The 23574-nt window shown below is 41.8% G+C and overlaps 1 protein-coding gene across 1 annotated transcript in view; it reads right to left on the bottom strand.

The window, feature by feature from the left end:
- Positions 1-10297: 10297 nt before the first annotated feature.
- Positions 10298-23574, bottom strand: part of ofcc1 (orofacial cleft 1 candidate 1) — an 80505-nt gene continuing 67228 nt past the window's right edge. Inside the window, exons 21-23 of the mRNA XM_085362500.1 lie at positions 15845-16045; positions 10567-10699; positions 10298-10371 (exon numbers count right to left, since the gene is read on the bottom strand). Coding sequence (XP_085218626.1) covers positions 10298-10371; positions 10567-10699; positions 15845-16045 — 408 coding nt within the window. The remainder of the gene's footprint in view (positions 10372-10566; positions 10700-15844; positions 16046-23574) is intronic.

The raw sequence follows: 23574 nt of genomic DNA, 5'->3' as shown, positions 1-23574 counted from the left end.
CAGAGTGCGAGGAAGTGCAGCGGGTTGCAGAATGTTGCTGGCACTTAGCTTGGCGCACTTCTGAACCTCGTAGACGTCTGTGGCAAGGTCACCGCAGGAAGCATAAATGGGAGTTGATGGCTCCGTTGTTCCGTGTCATCCGACGTGCTCGCCACCATATTTTTTTTTCAGGGACGGCACTACTGAGCGCAGCTGACGTCGTATGTGAAGAAAGGAGGAAGGCGATGTTGAAAACGTGTGCGTGTGTGTGTAGGGGGGGGCAAAAAATAGAGCCGAGGTTGATGTTATTAAGACACAAGCTTCAGTTAGCCCACACAATGTGACGATGGGAAATAATTGAGGCATCTCCCATTTTAAACCTGAGACAGCTTTTCACGCTAGCCTTCACAAACACACATCCTTGAGCCTTACGCCGTGCGAGTGCAAGTTTTTCAAATCTCCCCTTTCAAATGCAAAGGGATAATGGAAGCTGGTGATGCGAGGGCCAGAGTTGTCCTGATTCTCCGCTCATCCTTTTTCTACTAGAGACTTTCTTTCTTTTCTTTTTTTTACTTTGGGAATGCATTGTTTTACTGCAAATTATAACCATAAAAAAGCCTCTGATCCCCCATTCTGTTAAATTAATAGAATTACGCAAAAAATGTAATGATAGCAATTAAGTCTTGAAAATGCAAATTTTATAGTCAAGGACGATTACCTCATTTATAGCATGTGCTGGAATGATGCCAGACGAAGGTAATTTAGATCCGGGTTGCTCACGGTTACATCATGATGAATATGAGGCGAATGGGGCCTCATCGCGTACCTCCAGTCACCCAACTCTCAATCAAACGAAGAGGCGGCGGGTGGGGGAGTTCTAGGGGATGAGGCGTACGTATGCTGTTAGGGACAGCTCTCCCCCAAGAAAGAAAGACATACATCAGGAGTAAATGGGACTGAAGGAGGTTATTCTACAGGTATTTCTCAAAGATTTTTTTTTATGTCTGTGTGTGTGTCTGTGGCATTTAAAAGGGCACTACGCACTGACCATAGGTTTTAAAGTGTCTGCTCTTGACTTCCGTGACTTTACAAATATTATGCATTCCAGCAACTTCCCACCAAGAGAAACAGTAATGCACTTTACAACCAATCTTGACATTTTAGACCAGGCTTTGATGGAAGCATCTCAGATGACAGCGAATGTCCTGTTAACCTCATAACGTTTATTGTCCCAGATTAAAAAGTCACATCAAAAGTCCGCTCACAAATGACATTTAAATGCACAGGTTTTTGAACGATAACTGCATTTGGCTGAGCAAAAATACTCACATTAGTTAATTATTCGAGAAGGCACCTGTGAATGGCATGAATCTTTTATGGTGTGTGCGGGTGGGAGGGTGGGGGGGTCTGCCTGGTGTCACGATCTCTAATAGCTTAACATTTCACTTTAGCACTCCCTCGCTAGGGCAGTATAACCCAGGTCTGCCCTAATCAAAAAAATGCTTTACATGCTAGAGTGTGATGCTAACTTGAGTCCAAATCATGGGTGCTATTTTTGTTGTTGTTGTTTTTTTTAATAAATCCTGAATTACTGTCTGTCTGCCACTGCTTTAATCACTGTGGAGGATAACTGATCGCCATGAAAATCAAGAAAAAGATCATTTTGCTTTGGTGGTTTCAGTCGTATTTTCAAATATACTGATTTAGTTTGAGATCACCTCTAGGGAGAGACAATAGGGTAAAAAAAAAAGAAAAACGCCAAGATAAAATAAGAGAAATAGCACAAATATCCCTCCTGTTTCTTTTAAAACTGGAAAGCCATTTAACTAACATTTCACCCAGGCCTGGCTATTACACAGTCTATTGACACACATTGCACCCGGGCTGGACTCATTCTCAACCCCATCCATCGGTCACACAGAATGTCCCCTGGTAGGCAGAGGCCTGCGACGTTAATGGAAATGGGGCGATGCTGGGAGCATAGAGCCTGGAGAAGCCTGGATGATCCCTCAGGCCATGGCTGCCACGGGATGAAATAGAGAGACTATTACAGCAGAGTTGTAAAGCCCCACACGCTCCACGCACTATCATAATAGAATATTGATTCTATCAGATGCCAGGCCCCAGCCTGTCCCCGCAATGAAGAAAAGAGCACTAAAGGTCACTGTGCAAAAGAACAGTGTGGGGGAAGAGAGACAGAAGAGCAGAGAGGCAGAGTGGACAGGAAAGAACGAGTGGACTGCTGCTGATGCGATGCTGCATTTGTCCAATAACAGAACTTATAATGCTGGAGGCTCCGAGCTATAACTGTTCGAAAAAAGTGTAACGGCAAATATATATATATATATTGTTCCCAAGCATGTATGAATAAAGTTAAATAAATCTGAACTTCATTTCTGTTGTTCAATTAAACTTCTTTTTCCACTATTTTTTACTTTTTTTTTGCATTGCTGCATCTGTCTCCACAGCCATAAGTAACAGGGAAGCAATTTCAACCATTAATTGTTGATCAAGGCGGTTGGGAAAAGCGCCAAAGGAAAAGGATGACAAATAAGCGCCCACCACGCGAACAGCAGTACAAATTACACCACAAGCAGGAGACGTTTATGCTTGATTGGAGCAATTTAATGTTTTCTTACAAAAAAAAGCCCACAAATCCTGGGAGGACAGTTAAGGAAATGACTTTTTAATCATCCAAGGAGCCGCTGCGCCTTGTATCTCCTGATGGCCCCATATTGAAGACTTGAAGCCATTAGGAGAAGGACTTCATTGGTAGAAGCTGTTGTTAGCAACAGTTGGGCTTTTTAGGGATGAACTAGTCCAAACTGAAGAGCGCCTGGGATGAAACACTGGAAACATCTGATGTGCATTTCTTTTTTTCTTTATAAATAATGGTTTTAAAAATTCTGTTCTTTGTTCAGGCCGCTTGCTGCGTACATACGCGTCGATAATATATGTTTTATAAGATTCGACACAGCTGCAAATCTACTCCCATTAAATTATAATTTATGGAGTATAGATTTAATTGGGCTCTAAGGCTTTTAGGAGAAACCCAAAACACAGTTTTACTAAAACAGCACAAAGTTTTGCACCCTGCCTACAACCATCCCACTCTGTAACTCTGCGAGTCAGGAGAGGCGTATGCTTAACAGTGCCACTGTGCATTAGGAGATTGACTAATCTTTGCTGTGACATTATGGCCTGTATACAAACTTCATGATGAATTCTGTTTTTCCTGGCCCTTGGAAAATATATTCATGAAATTTCAATGTCCGATGAGACAAGTCATCTTTTAACCAGAGCTTGACTGTGACATTCCATTCCTCATTTCTTTACCAGGCAAGGCTTTATTTTAGTCAAATAAATATCCATTTGTCTTGCTGTATTTCTTTTTTTCCTTCTCCCCAATTCACAGACGTCCCCGGTAATTGAACAGTAGTTGTTGTCGAGAGGCCCCAGCAAATGAAACTGCCATTGTAGCATCAAAAATAATCAATTTGATGAGTCTTGTATATACTCCCATACTAAGTAATGCGATATTGATTTGCCACTCTGATGTAGTACTCCTCTCCTGCACCAGAATGATTATTGGCTTTTGACAAATTCCAGCACAATCTTTTATTCCCGCCCTCCTCGCTCTGCCCAGCCACCTCCTTTGTCTCAAAGTCCTCGGCACCAGTGCTACACGGCAGCCTGTCTTTCCGTGTGTTTGTAGCACACTCGGACAATAAAAGACGACTTCCTTTATTTCTTCTATCCTTTATTGCTAAACAACAGTGGGAATACAATTTGACCCAATCAGTCTGCATCAAACCATTTTACACGCAGCTCAATTTGCATCTAAAAGACATCCAATTTCATCTCCTTTGCTTTCCTTCACCTTCGCACACAAGCCTGCACGCACACACGTGCACCTTTAAGTTATTATGTTTCACAGTGTTGTGAGGTATTGTGGATGGTAGCTCTGAAAAACTAATACATTATTTAAATCCAAATCACCCTCCCCTGTCCAGCTACGTTATGGATGACAATAATGCTGCCAGCCCACAATTCACTGCCGCCACACCCCCACCTCTCTTTGCGCACTCTTTCTTTTACTCTTCACAACTTCTTGTGATGCCCCCCCCCCCCCCCCCCCCTTCCTGAATCAAAGGGATGCCAAGGACCGAGACAGTCATATAGAAGGAGTGATGGCTGGGCAGTGAAATGAGCGGATAAGAGCTGATAGATGGACGAGGAAGGGGATTGATGGCATTCAGGTGCGGAGAGGTGAAGGAGGGAAGGAAAATGATAGATGAGCGATGGGTGCTGGGGTGGAGGGTTGAAGAGGGTGTGTGTGTTGGGGAAAGATGAAAAGATGGCAAGCCTCAACGCCAGGTCAGTCTGTATTGATTAATGTGTACATAATAAAGAAAGTGAGACACCTGGGTGAGGCCACGGTTCACTCGGTGTCTGCTTTAACAAGAAGTGTACTGTATGCGTGTGCGAGCGCGCGTTTAAGATCTGAGACCGCTAAATATGCCGATGCCTGCATTTTACTCCCAGAAATGCCAAAGGGTGTCTACAGAAATGAATAAATGAACAAGTACAGTATCTGTGCGTGTGCACCTGGGCATGCGTCTTTTTGTGTGGCGCATTTAGCTGTGTGCGTGTGTGTGTTCGTGCATGCTGCAGGCTGCATTCCCTATGCGTTGTGCATGAAAACACTTCACACACATGCACACACGCATACAACAAGGGCCTGCTCATGGAAAAATCAATTTGATGGTGATAGAAATATGCTTGAATTTGATAGATTGATCTGAGCTCCACAGAGAATCTGTCCGAAGCCAAATAATGGTTAGGAGCCAGTGACCTCGAGATCTCTGCAGAAAACAATAATTATGACCACACTGTATATGCCTGGAATAAGCATAAAGGCGTGAAAGATGAACACTAATGTTACAAATATTGTGTTTCAGCATAAAACAAAAACCTGGAACTTTCAACAATAATTGCATTCACACTGTCAACACTTCTGTTTTCTTCTCAAATATGTGTCTTCTGGTACGCATCATTTACCCTAGTTAACTATTTCCTGGCCACCTAATGATTCTCACTAAACTTGGTCACTTAAAGACAACAAACCCTGGTTACTGTAGTAAACTTAGAGTGCTGTGAGTACTTTTCGAATGCATAAATTCGTAGGCGGACGTCAATAGATTATACAAATATTGCCTAAAGTAAAATGTTTTACAGAGGTATCAATAATGAACACACATGAAACAAATAAAACACAAAAACCACACAAAAGCCTGAACAGATGAGTTTTAAGCTCCTATAGAGTCAGGGGTGAGAAGAATGGATGGTAAGCCGGTTTGGACTGTACAGTATCCTCAGTTTTTAGACGGGTAAGTGCAATCACAAGAATGGCTCTGAGCATAAATAAAGATATAAAAAGAATTAAGAAACAAAACAAAATAAAAGACAAATATTATTTTATAGATTAAACTAAACTGAAAAAATAAATGTCACAAAACCCAGATTCAAATGCATCATGTTCAGCATGCAGACATTTATGGTAATGCCTGTGTCCAACTTCTTCTTGGCAAATGCATTAACTGAGGCGAGTAAGACAGACTGATGGTGTGAAGCCAAAGCATGCTGGAGGTCCTGTGGGTAGCACAGAATTAACTGGTCCAGCCCTATTGTCAGGAACAGCCTAATGAAAATAAAGTTTCTCAAATATATTCTGCCATTTTTTTTTCCAATTATGTTACAGGAGCCAAAGGTTTTCCATATGAAAAACATTTCCAGGCTCAGACTGAGTCCTTTAAGTGTTTTGGTGGAGAATATGATATTAAATTGCCCAAGTCTAATTTTTTAAGTAGCTGTTCATAATTGCAAATGAAAAAATATGCTAACATGTGACCTGGTCTTTTTCTCTCAAGGCTGGATCTGCCAACAGAAAAATCTTAATATTACCTACCAAGCCTAACATCAGCACAGCCACTTTTTGAGTGATGAGTCTCCTACAGGAACCAACAGCTGTATGTGCAAATCATGCATATAAATCAATTACCGGGGCCCTATGTACTTTAAATGCACCCATTAATTAAGCAATGTCAGACACAATGAACCGTGAAGTTCATTACATTTTTAGCATTCAAACCCAGGATTATTTGAAGAGTGCATGAGAGAGAGGGAGACGGGTTTACCTAATGATTAGCCCCATAGCTCAATGTCGGGCAGACGCCAGCGGAAATTTCAGGAAAGCTGTTGCAAGAGGAGACAGAACAGCAGTGAGCTGTCTCAGCAATCTACAAAACATGAAAGGGTTGATCAAAAGGAAGCCAGGAACAACAACAACAACAACTATGAGCTGTGCCCACTTTTTAAACTTTCAGCTCCAAAGAGCTTGATGCAACCGCTTAAACAACAATAGATCATCCAGTAGACGGTCAAGCTGCTGGATTGGAAAGCTGGATTGGAAAGAGACATACTTTACAGCCTCTTTTCCATTTTCTGAAGCTGTGCAAGCATCGCTCTGCACAAATGAAACACAAGACATACAGCAGCAGTCACTTTAGAAAGTATTCATATACCTTAACTTTTGTTTTTAAAGAGTAAAACTGATATTTTTACTTACGGTGCACCCAAGAAACTATAATGATGCTAAAAATGATTCAAAATCTCTTAGTTTCCACACTTAGAAGCCCATTTGGTAACAAACACAGTCCTGCTGAGGTGATAGTGTAACGTATGAGCCAGATGATAATCACCAGATCTGGTCTCGGGAGTTCTGACCAAAATTTCTGACTGATCAAATATGCTGTCAGGTTTATTCACATGTGGTTTGGCAAACTACATGCAGACATATCAAGATAATTTATACACACACAGTAAATCATGCAATTGTGTTAAACTGAAGTACTTCATAGAAGCAGCAGAGTTGTCTTAATCGGGAAATTGAACAACACAAGGTTTCCTTTTAGGTTTCCTTATAGCTATGGAGACATCCAGGTGTCGTGTACCTGTAGCGTTTGTGAGTGCCTTGCGTGCATTTGTGTGTTTTTTGTGAACTGTGTTACCAGGCTGTAGTTTGGTTCAAGTTGCTATGAGATGACAGCAGAAATGGTGGTAGTGGTGGTGGTGGTGGTGAGGGTGGGGGGGGAGCTCATAGAGAAGAATCTGGGCCCAGCTGCCTGGCATTAAGCAATGACCTCTGCATAATGAAAGATGGCAACAACATTTCCCACTCATTACAAGGTTCCACACTGTGACAAGATTTGCATATTCATATATTTTTCCCTTCACCACCCCACCTCCCCCCCCCCCCCCCTTTCTTTTTTTTTTTCTTTCCCCCCCACTGCAAATTATTTTTCCTGTGAGCAGGACATCTGCCTCCCCGACACTGCTCTGGAAGAGGAAAAATAAATAAATATGTGTGTGTAGAGAGGCACATGATCTATCCAGATGCCACAGAAATATGGCACGATGTTGACATCGTCACATACCCCAACCGTGTGGATTTTCCACAGCTTAAGCACCAGGGAATCCTTTTCGGGGTCAGCGGAGAAGAATACAGCCTGAGCATAAAAACCTGACAGAGGTCTGGAGTGTATATCTGTTTTGCATAATATTGTTCTTCCACAGTGGCACGAATGCTGCCATCGCACTGGTGTTGAGGTTTTACGGAGACCCTACTAAATTCATTTGACAAGAGGATCAGCGGACTTGCTGCTAAAGCTAGATCGCTATGCCTTGTATCTGATTTGGCACAATCTAAAGCAGAGGGATGCTTTCTTTAAAAATAACACATGAAATAATAGATAAAATAACGTAGCACACCCTTCTGACTCTAATGGTGCACACTCTATAAAAAAGTTTTGGATTTTAAGAAGTGTGTGCCAAGCAGTGCAGAGAAATACAAGATTTGGATTAACACTCGATCACTCTCTATGGTCTCAGACCTTCTTAAGGTCCCAAAGCAACAAGCTCTTCCACTCTTTACAAGACATAATACAATTTCAATATCAAACAAAGCGATGCCATAAATGGGGTTGTGCAAATAGAGAATCCAGGCGTGTATGCCAAAGACTAAAGGTAGAAAATTCCTCATCAAAAGAAATGCTCGGTTGCCTTAAAAACAGGTTTGAAAAGAAGAAAAAAAAGTAGGAATTTGAATCCCTTTTATTTAGTTGAGCAACTTTAATTCAAATGAATCAGGCTGAGCTGCACCCGCCAACCCTGCCCGAAGAGTTGCCGATCTCAACGTGCAGCATAACGATCACGGCAGCACTTCTGAATAAAACTGTTTTATGTGAATACCTCAAGCTGAGGGCTACATAAATATAGAATTAGACAAAGTGTTATTTTTTCTTTTTATGTTTTATTTTCCCCCCTCTGTTCTCACTCTCCAGCAACATCCCCAGGTTGGGTTGGCTGCAAGCAGATGCAGGCACTTACTTCAAAAAGTTGCTGCTCCCTTATGATAGCACTGCAAAAAGGTTTTCTTTTAACTTAAATCAGCAAATGTGTGTAGCAGAGACCTAGCGGCGTGTTTCTCTCCCCTCAGAAATAATTGCTCCCAGGGATCAATTTGAAATTTAAATCGCTGTGAAACGGTGTTTGTCATTAGCAATCAAATATTTGAACCGCTGAAATACCTTTGCCCCCTCCGTTTCTGCACCCTCTGCCCCTAGTTGGGAAAAGAAAATACTGCACGGGGCTTTGTTTTGATGATTGCGAACAGAAAAAGGTGATGGAGCTCCCAGAGAACATCACACGAAAGAGAAAGGAGGACAAAGAAGAGCCATTCATCAAATTTTCTCTATTTATATATGAAAAAAGAGAATAACGTGCCGAAGCAAACGAGAAAACAGGTGAAATATGTCCATCATTTAGCTGCGATGACCTCAGACCAAGGTCATGTCACATATATACTATAGAACAAAGTAAGACAGAGGACACTGAGTAGGTCCGTGAAATGACGCAGGCAGCAAGGTAAGAAAATTAGAGAAAGAGCTTCCTGTCATCTCTGAAAAACAGCGTCTCTGTTTAATGTTCATTTCAGGGCTGATTGAATTGGTGGGTGTAGCACTGTCACCGTTAATGGAGCGATCTCTAATTAGCTCTGTAGGTTCTGGCTAGTGTCAAAGGCAGACAGAAGGGCAAGGTGCAACACTACTCTGACACATCCTGCGAATGCTGGAGGTACACTGTGATAAACAAATAGCTGACATTTGCATAAATTACAGATAACCTATCAACAAGTATGCCGATGTCTTCTAACTTCATTTTCTGTATTAAAAATGGACTTATGAGCCTTAAAGTGCTTTCATTATTCTCCCTCTTTTATAGGGATGGAGAGGCCTCTTGTATGTGTGTGTGTGTCCATACGCACTGTGCACCGGGCCATAGGGGCAGGGCTGTGATGGTTTAAACATGGAGGTGAGGAGCAACTTCAAGGCAAAAGTAAGGTGTGTTCGCGATAATGATGGGCCGCAAACGGGCGCTATCGCCATTCAGCAAGACCCAGAAGTTGATCTATAATGGCTGCCCATAAAGGAGAATCATCATCAATGAAAATGACAGGTTATTAAGATCCGATTTTAGGGGGGTGGCAGGGGGTGCTATGGCTTTAGTATGATAGGTTAGCTATCTATAAAACCTTTAAAGCCTGGCCCTCAATGACAGCAGTCCCGATCCTCATCTCCCTCCACCCTGTGCAGAGACACATGCTAATAAGCTCACAACCTTTAATTAAGCAATATGTGTAAGTAGGCGGCCATTACAGTCTGATTTGTGAGCCACTTCATTACACTAAGCACCGGCTAGCAGACACATATTCAATACAAATCAAGCTGGCCTGAATATTATCCTGCTTAATGTGGGGCCAATATTGATATTTTATCACTCGTGTTCTGATTAGTGACTTTAAGAATCTTCATATTTCATTGTGTTGAGGCAGTCCCCAGCACTTAACAACCTGTATCCATTAGAAGTGGTGGTGAAGTATTTATTTGCTTTATTAGGTCACAGATGGCTTATCAGTTCACATACACCATTTATGTTTACTTGCACAGGGTCTCAAGAGTGAAAAGTACAGTGCATTTCTCACTGTGATTCTTTGAAGTACTACACAATACACAGAACAGGGGGATGTTTTTTGTAACTACTAAAAAACAAACAGGTGATGAGAGCTGTTGTCAGATTAATAAACGCTGATTTTAACACAAAGAGCAGGAAAAGTAACATTCAGAATGCATAACTTCTGCAGTGCATTGCTAAATGATCAATAAGAGGACTCAGTGTTTATTCTCTCTTCCATCTGGTGTCATTGATTGAGGTCTTGTAGTGCAAAACTGGAGTCACACCTGTTTCCTCCTATTGGCTCAACACGGTGGGACCCTAAGGGCAATGAAACGACTGATAAAACTGTGTCAATAACAGGCAGGTTTGCACAAGCAAGAGAGTCAAACGTGTGTGAGGTGAGGTGACTGGGATGACTGAATGTGCTGTAGTTGTGTGCTCTGAGTGTGACGAGCTAACTGTGAAAAACATATTTTTGTTACAGTGATAGAAATAACAGAGAGAGACACTCACGCCAGAATCGTTTCTTTCGTTTCCGTAGCTGGAGAGCGTCGCCTCCTTTGTCCTCCCTCTGTTTGTCAGAGCTCTGAGCCGGGCAGGGCACCGTGCTGGATGCGTTGTCGAGGCCTTCTATGTCACCCATCACCTTCAGAAAAAGAAAAAAAAACTCACCCAAAGCATGCTTAAATCAGCCAGGTAGCATAAACGAGAAAAGGTGACAAAAAAGAAATGAACAGCACAACAATGATAAACCCGACTGTTTCAGGAGCCCCCGCGGCCTGTAAACGTATCAAGCGTCACAAAGTGCAGGTTGAACTTGGATGACAGTGACTGAGATTGGCAGAAGAACTGCGATTTTCCTCGAGGCCTGCGAATAGTGTTGTCATGCACAGTCTCTTCCTCTGTCCCCGTGCTTAGAGTGAAGTTGGAGGAGAAGCAGAAATGGAGACTTTATATGACACACTACCTCTCGTCCCAGAGGGGAAACGGCTCTCACAACTCTGGGTTGGCCTACTTATATACAGTGATAGGAAATATAACTTAAATCTCACTGGTATAAGCAATTACAGAATGATGAACCACACATTTGTCAAAAAAAAAGGCATATAAAAGAAGAGAATAATGTTTATCAGGTTGTGCTATACATCAAGTGGTCAGGCTGAAAATGCAGGCTGGCACAAAAGCACCCTATACATGAAACCAGTCTATATATTCAAAGTTTAGTTTTGCAAGTGTTGACAAAAAAATGTTTTCTTTTCTATTATTTATTTCATTTTAGCTCTTTTTTTTTTTTTTTTTTTTTCTAAAATTAGTATAAACTTGCTTGACAATTGCCTGTGGTGTACTTCAGGGAAGTCCTCCTATTAAACAGATATGACTGCCAGGGAGGCATTAATCTCCTCATGCAACATATAGTACATAGCCAAGGACATTCCCCTCCCTAATTCTTTTCCTCTGCCTCTCGTAGACACACGCGGCACATGAAACGACATCACACACACGCACGCACACAGAGAGCGCGCTCACTTCCTGTAAAAATCAAATTCATATTTCTGAGGGCTGCCGATGACCTCACGGCAAATGAAGCGCAGGTCTTCAGCTCCACAGCGGCAATCAAACATGCAGCAGAGTAATTACAAAAGAGGGGTAGGAGGGAGAATTGATGTGGTTTGTCAATTAATGTTGCTGCAAGGTGTTTTTTCAAAAGGTTAACTTCTTCATATTGTCTGCATGTTAAATTAGGTCAATATTGGTCCGGTGAAGAGTCGTCGTGTGCAGAAGGACAGTGGACTGAGCTGTGGGAAGGAAAACACACACACACACACATGCACACACACACACACTGTACTTGTAAAACTCCATAAGTCCAGCTGGGAAGGTAAACTAATAAATGTTACGGAGTTGAAACCGTATGTGTCTAAACTGCATAGCTTTGGTTTCTACAAACAGTTAAGTGCATTCCCAGAACAGGGAGAGAGAGAGAGGGGAGGGAAAAAAAAGCACAGCTGAAATTGCAGAAAAAAAAGTGTTTTTATTTATACAAGTCGCTGGAGATGCTCATCATCAGCGTTTTTTCCGAGCCATAAATAATTTGCAGAGAGAGGTAATATTCAAGCTGGCAGAGCCTTAGTTGTGCATCTTTAATGGAAGTTTTACAGAAGCTGAGCCAGTTCTTGCATATGCTGCTGCCTCCCATATGGAGGAAAGGAGACAAAAGGAGCACAGTTGGCTTGTCCTATCTTTATAAGTCCATCGACACTTAAATGTTAGCCCCGGAGAAAAAACGACACAGGGGGACATAAACCCACTGTGGTTTTAGGAGGGAAGATAATGACTTTGCCTGCATTAATTTCTTCATCAGCCATCTTGTTTCTCCAGACAGAGTGGTTATGAGTCCTTCTCTGAAGGTCCTAGGTTATATAGATGCATTTCCCTGCATAATTTTGGCCCTAACAGTTGTTGTCAGCAGTGCGTTTTGTGAGTCGGCAGCTGTGGAACATCTGTTTATAGGTAATGAGTGTTTGAAAAGCTACACCTCACTTTACCTTTAATGTCTTTTATTGGAGCACACTGATGGGAACGTAGCTTTAACTTTTTCTATTGTTGTGATTCAGCGAGAAGATTCCTTCAACATGGTCCATATTACAGACACCTGCCTTGGGCAACAAACTGAACGAGAGCATATGATGGATCATTAATATTAACTTTCTTTAAACAGAATTCAATATGCAAGTCAATAAAGACTTGAGCATCAGTTAATTTTTACGACGCACCCACGATTTCAGCTTTCCTCCGTTTGGTCCTACGTGTCACCGAGGACGGAAACAGAGGAAAGAAAAGAACGGAGCTGTTTCAACAGTAGCTGAATAAACAACAGAAATAGGTTAGTTTCTCGTGACTCTCGCTCAGAAGTTCATTTTACAGCAAATCAAACAGTACACACCTAACTGTTTTGCTCCTTCCAAACGGTGTCTTACAGTGTCTATAGCTCAGGGCACTTCTTCTGGGACTTGCTTTTTAAAATGTGCATTTAGGCAAATCTTGAGTGTATATGTGTTGCGTTATGCAAAGCTACAGGCCCCTCGAGCTGTGGTCATGTTAGGCTAAGGGCGGAACAAGTCCTCCAGGGCACCGATGTCCAGGACGCTGCCTGAAAAAACAAAGGTTTTTAAAGGAAATGAGGCATCAGTCAATATTTCCACAATAAATGGAAACAGACTCCTTAAGTAGTAAGATTAGCTTTTAAGCTAACTGAGGCGGAGAATCGAGTACTGTCAGTACACAGTTTAATTAAGATAAATGCTTTTGTCACTGGTTGTGAAAATTTCACAAATAAAGAATCCATGCAACTGTAGTGTAACCACATCATCACATCTCAAAACATGTTTTTTACATAAAAAAACATGTTTTGAGATGTTTTATATATATATATATATATATATATATATATATATATATATATATATATAATTTGTGCTGTTCTCATCTCTCAGCAGCAGTCACCTTACATTTTAAAGCCATTTTGTATATAGGACCCGGCTGCAGTGTGTATATCACTGCCAGAATTACATAAAGCACTAATAAAATCAGCTCAAGTGTTCTTCCAAGTGCTGGGGATGCCCTTTGGAGATTCTTAGATCTTGCCCTATACATAAAACCAGTCTATATATCCAGGGGATTAGTTTTGCATATGTAAAGAGGGGATCTGTTCTGAAAAGCAAAAGGAAGCGACAAAGTACTCTATTGGCAACTCCGCACATCGGCACTATCATACCCACCACTGGCGGGTGAAAGAGGATGCCATCAGCATGTCTTGCTGCTGGGGGTCCTTTGCCTGTGAAGTTGCAAGGAACAGACAGCAATACCCACGGGACATTGTGTGTGTGTGTGTGTGTGTGTGTGTGTGTGTGTGTATGTGTGTGTGTGTGTAAGAGAGAGAGAAAAGGGATCAACAGAAAGATTATGAACAGCATGTGTCTGTGTGTGCATGTGTGTGTGTCTGTGCATGAGTGCGAGCCTGTTTTCCTGTTTTTCTGTGACACCTATCTTTCACTTACGGTGGCTTCTCTGACACTTCCTGCACTGTTTAAAGAATAGCATGTTGCCAGGTTGGGAATGAATTCTGTTTCTCTGAGTGAGCTAAGGCTGTGTCTGCCAAGGTTATTGGTGTAGTAAATTTGTGTGTTTATGCGAAGGGAGAGCGCTGAAGGTTTTGTGTGAACACTATAACTTATTTTTTTCACAGACAGAAAGGATATGTGAGTCGGTGTGTGCGCGGTTTTGTTGTTTGAAAAATCCTCCCAGATGTCTCATCTGCTATGCACAGGTCTAGAGGCTACGCACACACAAACAGACAGACAGTGTGACACCAGTAATAGATATACCATGCCATGTGTTTATTCACATAAGCGCTCCATCATTCAAATTATGATTGAGAGCTATTAGCGCACAACAGAGCCTCAGAGCTAATTGTTAGTGCGTATGACACCCTCTATCCTCACTCTGTTGACATTCAAAATATTAATTTTGTTGGGACGATCCAGGTTGTGAGGGGAGTGACAGAATGATTGAGGAAAGGAAAACATTCTTGCCACAGCAGCAGTCGTTAGGAAGTCCTACTTTTAATTAGGCAACAAGCTATGAATCAGCCGGTTACTCTGGCCTGTCTCTCTTACAAGTGCTTAGAGGACAGCAATCAATATTTTCCAATGTCACCGTGAGTCGTGACTTAAACCGATGTCCGGGACTTTATACAGAGCAGATCTTTGCACCCCAAAAATTCTAAATGATTGTTACCCACACACACGGAGACAGAGGAAATTGTTTTGTCGGCTAAATTTCGGCTTGTAGTTACGCTCACATGTTGAACTCAGTCATGATTTGTTTCTCGAAGCAAATCCTGTCATTTTCTGTTTGAAAAGAAGAAAGAATTTCAAATCTGCTTTAGCCCAAGGATAACAACAAAAAGAAAAGAATCATAGTTATTCACCCTTTCAGGCCACAGAGCTGTACTGTTGCCTCTCATTGTGCTGAAAGTAGAATAAAGAAATAGTTGCTGCATCCACTTCTGTCCTTTCCCATTCTTACTCTATTCAGAGGGAATAAACCAAGTGATGCAAGGGCCAGTGAAACAATCACACCCTCTGTCTTCTTCTTGCTCTCTCTTGCCCTCTTCCTTTAATTTCAACGTCAGTAAGTATTAAAAGAAAGAGTGAGGGAATAAGATAAAACAAACTAAAATGGTCTCAAACTGAATAAATATACAGATAAGCTTTATTAATATGATCTACATTAACAGATTTCTCTTTTAGTATGACGTAAATCCCAGCAACTCCACATCAAATCAAACACCCGTTGTCATGACGCCTTGTGAATAGGGGAGCAGCCAAAGGTAGCTTTTTGTTTATTTACTGCTGATCTGAATGTAGATGAAGCAAAAAGCTTCAATTTTCAGGGAATACACAACTCTGTTTTTTTTAAATGATACAATTGTCTCATGTTTTGTCATTTGTACACCATCTGAAATTCTATCGCATTAGACCTTTAATTTGAATTGAAGTAAATCTTTGAACAAACAGGACAGAGCAACAGAAGAGGGAGCCCTGTTTCAGGTTTTAAAGGCATATAAATTCAGATCCAGTATAGATCACTATACAGTTTCATTTTGGAGCAAAGCAGGAAGCAACGTCTTCCAACAACAGACTCTTTTTTCCTTCTTGTTTCACATTTGCATAAGTTGGAGACATGCAAATAAATTAAGACTTCAGTGTCATCTCCATTGATATCTCACCTCTATGATGGCTCCATCTGACTGTCGAAGAAAGTGCCTGTATATTTGTTTAAGCCCGCTGAGGTGCAGTGTGTAGACTGCCACGTGGGTGCTGGTCTCACCCTCTGGCATGTGCGCACCATCCCTATGGGACTCATCGCTGGGCGCTGCAGAGTCTGACACGGGGTCCTCCGTTGTTAAGATATAGTCATACACGGCCACCTTTGAGAGGGAGATAAGAACATAAAGGCCAGCTAACAGCAGGAACACATGAGAAGATATAAAAACACAAAACAAATATGAACGCCGTTGTGTTAAACAGGAGCTAACAGAGTGCATGAGTACCACGTGGCATGTAGAGAGACCAGTTGTTTCTCTGTGTGTCCATATGCACATATTAGGGATTACACACCTGTAATGTACTGCCCTTCCCTATTAGGGTGAGGCATGGGGAGCAAGCGGCGCGTGTAACATGTTATGTAGGTCATGTAACTTGAAGTCATCCATGTGTGAAGATCATGGAAGCTCTCTTCCTCTCCGAGAGTGTCTGCTGGTAAAGTCTTGAACGTGTAATGGTCACAGATTGTATACGTCACTTCAACTGAAAGACCAGGTAGTAAAGCCACGAGCACCGCCCACCTAAATCTGGCTCACAGAGAGTCTTTAAATCAACTTTTTTCTTTCATATTCATAAACTGCGACTGTGACATTGCTGAATCAGTGACGCACTCTTTCTCTGCCTGTGTGTACGTGGCTGTACTTAAAGACATAATTTAAAGTCTAGCTCACAGCTACCGACCCAAAACAGTGAACATTACACGCACGTAAACTGAGCCACACACAGAGAGTCAAAAGAAGGAGGAAGTTTTTCAAGGTGACCCTCTAATTGGCGGCATAATTATGATTCGTCTAAAAATATGGGAAAAAAGGCAAACTCATTCAGAGGGCCGTGAGTGGCAGGGTCAAGCTGAAGGATAAGTTTAATTTGGCGGTGTATCGATGTCACCTCAGACTTGGAAACGGTTAGCCAAACACAACTCTAGGCGCTTCACTGAGAAAACAGTGGGAGCTATTACCCCTCTTGTAATTAGAAGCCTAGTATAAACTGCAAAGCACACGACCCAAAGAGTGGAAAAAGACCTCAGAGTCGAAATGTCAACGGGTTATGAGTGCAGAAAATAAGACTAGCTAAAAACACTCAAAGAAGATGTGTGTGTGTATTGGGTGTGTATGCTAGGATGGATCTCTTCGATGCTAATTCAGATGCTCATTTGTGGAATCCCCTCAGCTGCCTTGCCTCCAGCCTGTCCTCGGCCCACACGAGAGGGAAACTGATTACCTGGATTTCTTTTGTGTTTAGCGCCCCTGCAAGGCAGCAATCAGTCTGTTTCGATAAGATGTTTACATCGATGTTGATATTCAGATTTTTATTGTTTTCATCTCTCTCTGAGTAAAAGCTACGTAGATCTCTTCCAATACCATGGTTCTCAGCGAGGTCAGGCTGCATTTTTAAGGTCATTCATTAGTCTTAAAAAACGGCTAAGAAAGCATCTTTTCCTCCTTTACTGGCCACAGGAAGTGTGCCTATGACTCAATTATGGCCCCTTTCCAGGATGTTTTAATCCAAGCTGTACAGTGGCGATAGAAACACCATGAATTCTGCCTCTGTGCTCTCAGTCACTTTGGTTAAACGCACCTGCTTGAATTCCCCCGGTATGGTGTGCTGCGTGTCTGTATTTTGGCTTGCATGAAAATGGATTTTTATTTATTTTTTTAAATGTTTGCCATGCCACCATCCTATGCTAATTAGCACGTGAAATCCAGTTGACAAGACGAGACAAAAGCTTGAAAAGGTGTTTGTGTGTTCGGTTTGGGTGATGCCATTTCATGCAATGCACCATGGCTCTCAAGAAGCATCATTGCTAAGACACAAAAAGGAAAGAGCATTAGAGGGCCTGTCTGCTCGACACTACTCTGTTCTGGTCTGTTGTGTTGTGTTATGGTGCTAGCCTGGCTTCTAGCCCTAGCTTGAGTGCTCCCTCCACTCCACCATTGTTCCATTTGATAGCACTAAGTGACTGATTTAGGTTCAATGCCTGCATGGAGCAGACAGGCCAGCTGTGGGTTAAGCAGATAGCATTCAAGTGAGCTAACCCAATTCAAACCCAATCAAGCCAGGATTTATCGTTGGGGTCTGTATTTAGAAATCTGATAGAGTCTGCATCAGTCCCTTGACTTGTATCAGGAGAGATGGGCCTTATTTCTTTTAGCGGAGGACTATAAACGGCAAACCATGTTTTCCAGCAGGGACATAAATTTCAGGATTTGTAGACATTACCGCAAATGCACATTGGGAATGGGAGGGAGGAGCAGGGGCACAGGAAGTGGGGATGGCACAGCTGCAGACGTGGCTCCATGGTTCGCAAATATAGTCTGTCTGTCTTTCTGGGAGAAGATGTGATTTCACACCTAGCGAATCATACCATACCACATATGAATGCAGAAGAAAAGCCATCAGTCTTTAAATACAAGCGCCTGTGGAAAGGTTCTCTTTAAAAAAAAAATCCAGTGTGACTTGTGATAAAATTTGACTGACCTGACAGTCATTTTTATTCAAGTGCGTGTGCAAATATAAAGTCTAGCAACAGATGGATTTGGATTACCTGTCACCGACAGCATGACGCTTTGTTGCTTTTTTAGTCTGAGGGCAAACAAAATAAAAAATAAACTGCGATCGGAGGCATCTATTGCTCAGAGATAAAAGTATAAATGCACTTCATTCTAAAAGGGTATTCTTTTGTGTTATATTTTAAGAGCGACCCATATTTATACCTAAAATAGGACTTGAACTTGCAAATAACAGCTAAAAAGAGGGCAGACGGAGAGACGCAGTTCCACTGGGTGACACATTTCTCTGGTAATGCGTGTCTGGGAAAGGTACAGTGTATTTTATTTGTTTGTCTTACATGGCCTTCCCCATCATACACATATACATGTGACATCTTGCTCCATTTTGTGGCATGACACATGTAAACACCATGTCTAGATTTGATTGTTATGAAAAAAAAAACCTGTCATGTCGCTCCTGACAATCAAAACAGTTCCCAAATGTAACCCTGTAACCTTGTAATGAACTGATCAAAACACTGTGTCAGAGCAGGGACTAATCACGGGGCCTCAAGAGCAAGTTAAAAATCTCCCACGAATGTGGAAATCCACTATTTTGCAAGTGAGTTAATTACATGTATTAGATATTAAAATGTTATTTTTAAAATGATGGGTTTACTATACTAAACTGCACAAACTTGTTTATACTTATACTGTATGATGTACTTGTGCAGCCAGAGTGTGTGTGTACGTTTGCAACTAAAGGGAGGAGGAAAGGAGAACTTTCAATGAGCACACAAGCTGAGCTGGGCTGGCTACTGTCCAGAACAGGAGCCTAAGGCATGGGCACAAACAGGCTTGTCAGTCCCCCTGATCCCTTAATGATTGATCCAAACTAGATAGCCATCATTACCATTCATGCACTCTCTCTTCTCCAGACCTTCCTACCTTCGCCTAATTTTACCTCCCATTTGCACGTTTCCATGGACTAATTAAACATTTCCCTCCTCTCTTGCTCTCTCTGTCTCCCTACCTCTTTCTGTCTCACTCTGTGTCCAGTGGTATGAAAAATAATGCAGCACATTTTTGGCACGTTATTATGTATGAAATGTGAGGGGCATAATGTATTCCAGCCGGTTGGAGTTCTCTTAGACTCGTCTTGCTTGCATCGCCTTGCTTTACAGCCAGTGTGAATGCTATACCTCCCATTTCTGCTTCCCTTCTTAAAAGCTGCTGACCTTGCCTCCGTCCCGCCCGTCACCAATTCACGCCTACTCCGCAAGGGCTGGGGTTTTCTCCACTGCCGTGATCCTTTTGGTTTGTAGTTCTGTCCCACTTGGCTTTAATTTACAGTGGGAAAATAATTAGAATCTCACTTTTGCAAAGAATGGAGTGAAAATGTAAACAATGCTTCCCTGCGGGTGGGTGCTTCATCACTTTGACAGGTGCATTTGAATTTGCCTGGGTGGCGGACAGGCTTGGTTATTTATGTGTCAGTCGCACATGGAAGCCCCGGCTGCGGCTGCAGTTGGGACTCAGACTAGGGACGAGATTGAAACTCAGTGGAGAGGGTGATACGGGGTTTGGATTTTGGGAGACTACAGAGGATGTTGCTGGTTCTGGACCCGGTGCTCAGAACGGTGCTGTGGCTCCTGGCATTTTTGCACATCTTGCCAACCAAAGCAGTTACAGCACCGGTGCCCAACCTAGCACCGCTTCCATGAACTGTCACCACAAAAAGACTGCTGCCCAGCAATTCTGTTTGCATCCAACAAGTTTGCTTGGTCCAAATTCAGATCTACAGTCGTCAGTGGTTTGGGGATTACTGCAAGAAATTAATCAAAGAGTTGCAGATTCAGTCTGCAGATTCCACCCACCATGATTTTTTTTTACCATGTAAATTACCTCAAAAATATGCTGTCTAATATTTGTAATATTTGATTCTAAACCTGCTCGATCCATGCTGCTTCTTATAAGGTAGAAAGGCAGCAACAGCGCTGGCACCAAATCAGTGGGAAAGAAGTGTAGAAGAGAGGAGAGAAATATGGGAGTGAATCTGGATATATGGAGGAGATTTAAGGCCATAGTGGTAAGAGAACCAGTAATGGGGAGAGTAGTAGGACCTATGTTGGATTAAAGAGACTGATGTATGTCTGGAACTGTGTGTATGGATTACTGCTTTAATTTGCCCTATAGAGGTTTAGAAATAAAAAATAGAAGTCTGTGTACAGACTTGGTTTTGGGGTATCCTTAGCAAGTTACTTGGAGATTCTTACATAAGGAATATTTTGAGCACAAAGAAAGCTTTATGGAGTCACCTGGTTTTTAGCAGTCTTTCTGTAAATACATTTTACGCTGGGAACCAGATCAGAGTCATGTTGGCTGGAAATGCTGAACTGTGACATGATCCAAAAGGAAACATTTTAAGTGTTTCAGCAGATCCAGTGAAGCTTCATCTGGATCACTGCATTGCATTAAGTTTACGAAGTAGACTTTGTGTCATAGATAGATAGATCGATTATTTAGTGGTATTGAACATAGGTACTTACATTAAAGCGATATTTTGTTTTCACATTTTCACTGTACATTGAATTAGTGCTCATTGGTATTACCATTTAATACAAATTAATCCGTATACTTTAGAACAAAAGGTAATCACATCTAATGCAGTGGGTTAGCACAGACAGATCTGAAAGAAGCATCAGTGATTATTGCCAAGTGAGAAAAGAGGTAGCCATGGTTGCTTCTTTTGTCCACATGTACACACAAACAAACACACACACACACATACATACAGAGAGAGAGGAGAGAAACAGTAACACTCATATAAATACTAACACACACATACGACCATGCTCACAGACAGACAAAGCCCCACACAGTAAGGCAACGCATGCGTGCATCTCCAATGCCTGCGGGCGCTTAGGGCTATGCAGCAGGGAGTGGGGGGAGGCAGGGAGTAGTGGGTTGTGGGTTGATGGGGAGGAGGGTGTGTGTTGGGTGTGTGTGTGTGTGTGTGTGTACTGTGCATTGAGGCTCTCTAAGCTATAGAGGGTCAATCCCTCCTCTCCAACACCACCATCGTTTCTGTCAGAGCTGGCTTGGGTTCAAGGCCTGGTTGCTGAACACGGGGTTCATGTAACAGATACAGACAGAACGTAGAAACACAAACACACTGTCAACATGGACTCGTGGACACATGCACCACCAACATGTAATTATACATTGCATGCAGCACAACAATTTGAATTAATAAGTGCATATGCTGTGGTGCAGATGCACAGATGCATTGCACGTACGTCAGAGGCTAAATTGTACTAAAGCACAAGCTCATTCTCTGATATCACTTCATGCATTTATGAACATAATGTTGGAAATGTTACTGGAAAATCAGTCACTTAACTCATGACATTATTTAAAAAGTAATCGCATTACTCATTACCCAGCAACAAAAGTCATGAATAACCTGTTGTTACTCGACACTGATCTGAAAGTTTACAAGAAAAACTTTTTTTTGCATCTTAAGGAATTTTGTCTTCAAGGTCACATTAGCCTTATTTCTCAGCAGGTACACTATAACTGTTAAAAATAAAAACTAGGTGACTCCCAGTCGATAGCATGAAACTGTTTGAATTTACTAGAATTGGCATTTGTCTTTTGGTAGAGGTGAACCACCATCCTGGAACAGCTAATAAAAGAGCTAATAGGCCAACCACAAATGTCAAAGTAACTATGGAGGCACTGAGATTAGCAAATGTAATATAACAACTGAATTTCAAATTGTAACCATGTATAGTTCCTGTTAAAGGAAAGAAAAAAATGCATCCACATTAGTGTAGCATTTTTCTAAGTAACAAACTGCTGCACTCCACAGTGCATAGCAGCACATGAAGTTCGTCCAGCACACACACATCCAAAGCCAAGACACGCCACAGCACATTGCACATGGCTGGGAACAGACCAAACCATAAAGCATAAAAGACCACCGACATACATGCATGGATAAGCCAAGCAATGTCAGCCATTAGAATGGAAATAGATATGCTATTATTGCAAATTTAGCCAATATGTGGATGCTCAGCGGATGTAATTGGAGCAGCTTGAAAATGGCATGGATGCACACTGTCTGCGTTGGGCCTGAGTTGGCTGAAGCAAAGGTCTGTGTCTGGTTAAACGCACCACTGGACAAGACAGGCCACCCATTCATATTTGCATGGAGGGACACACATACGTGCATGCGTATACACACACACGCACAGTGACAAAATGACTGTTATGCTACAGTAGCTTCCACCCACCCTCCTCACATGGCTGTGCCGGTAAAGCAAAGATCACCGTCTGCATTTATTTCAACTTGAAGAATGATAGATTATAAGCAATAATACACTCCATCTAAAAGTAGCACAGGCTAAATTGGACTTCTAGAAAAGATAAACAAGCAAAAATGACTGTATTTACAGTCAGAATAAACCAAACGACTTTAAAAGAGATTATACAATGAGATAGCATCTCTGACTGCCTGAGATAATCCAGAAAATAAGATATGCATAATTCACCATTACTAATCTCCTTTGCAGAAAGCCTACTCTCAACCTACAGTAAACAACTCAGATAGCAGCCCATCTTTTTTTCTGCCACACCATGTCTGACTCACCCTGGGCCTTAGGGAGATCACTTTTTCCAGGTTTGTTCTGGAGAATATTGAAGTTTACTTGAAACTTTAACAAAAGATAAATAAGCCTGTGCCACATTTAAATGTTTCAATGTTTACAGATGACTCACAGTCACACGTTTCTGCAAGTAAAGGTGATTAAAGTTGATCGGAATCTTCATCAGTGTTGAAATAATGAATCCACCGGGGAAAGGCGAACACGTAAACCAGTATCCACGAGCATTAAGACTCTTAAGACCAGGATCTGAACTGCTCTTGATAAGTCATGAGCTCACCTGATTATGATTTATGAAATGTTGCTGGTTTCTAAAATATTGATGATATGCTACTTTTTCCACACTCTTTTTTTCTGTATTTGAATTTCCATTGATCATGGGTTTTACTACAGTATTTCTCATGCATGATTCATTACTGCTTCACTTTTTTATAAAGAAACAGAATACACGCTCTCCTGCCAAGGAGCATAGTTTTC

Source organism: Diplotaxodon limnothrissa, linkage group LG9 (genome assembly GCF_057381915.1).
Source record: "Diplotaxodon limnothrissa isolate DT_005_m linkage group LG9, D_limnothrissa_male_GT1.1, whole genome shotgun sequence".
Classification (NCBI taxonomy): Eukaryota; Metazoa; Chordata; class Actinopteri; order Cichliformes; family Cichlidae; genus Diplotaxodon; species Diplotaxodon limnothrissa.
The sequence above is the reverse complement of the archived record's forward strand: the minus strand, read 5'-3'. Positions and strand labels throughout refer to the sequence as shown.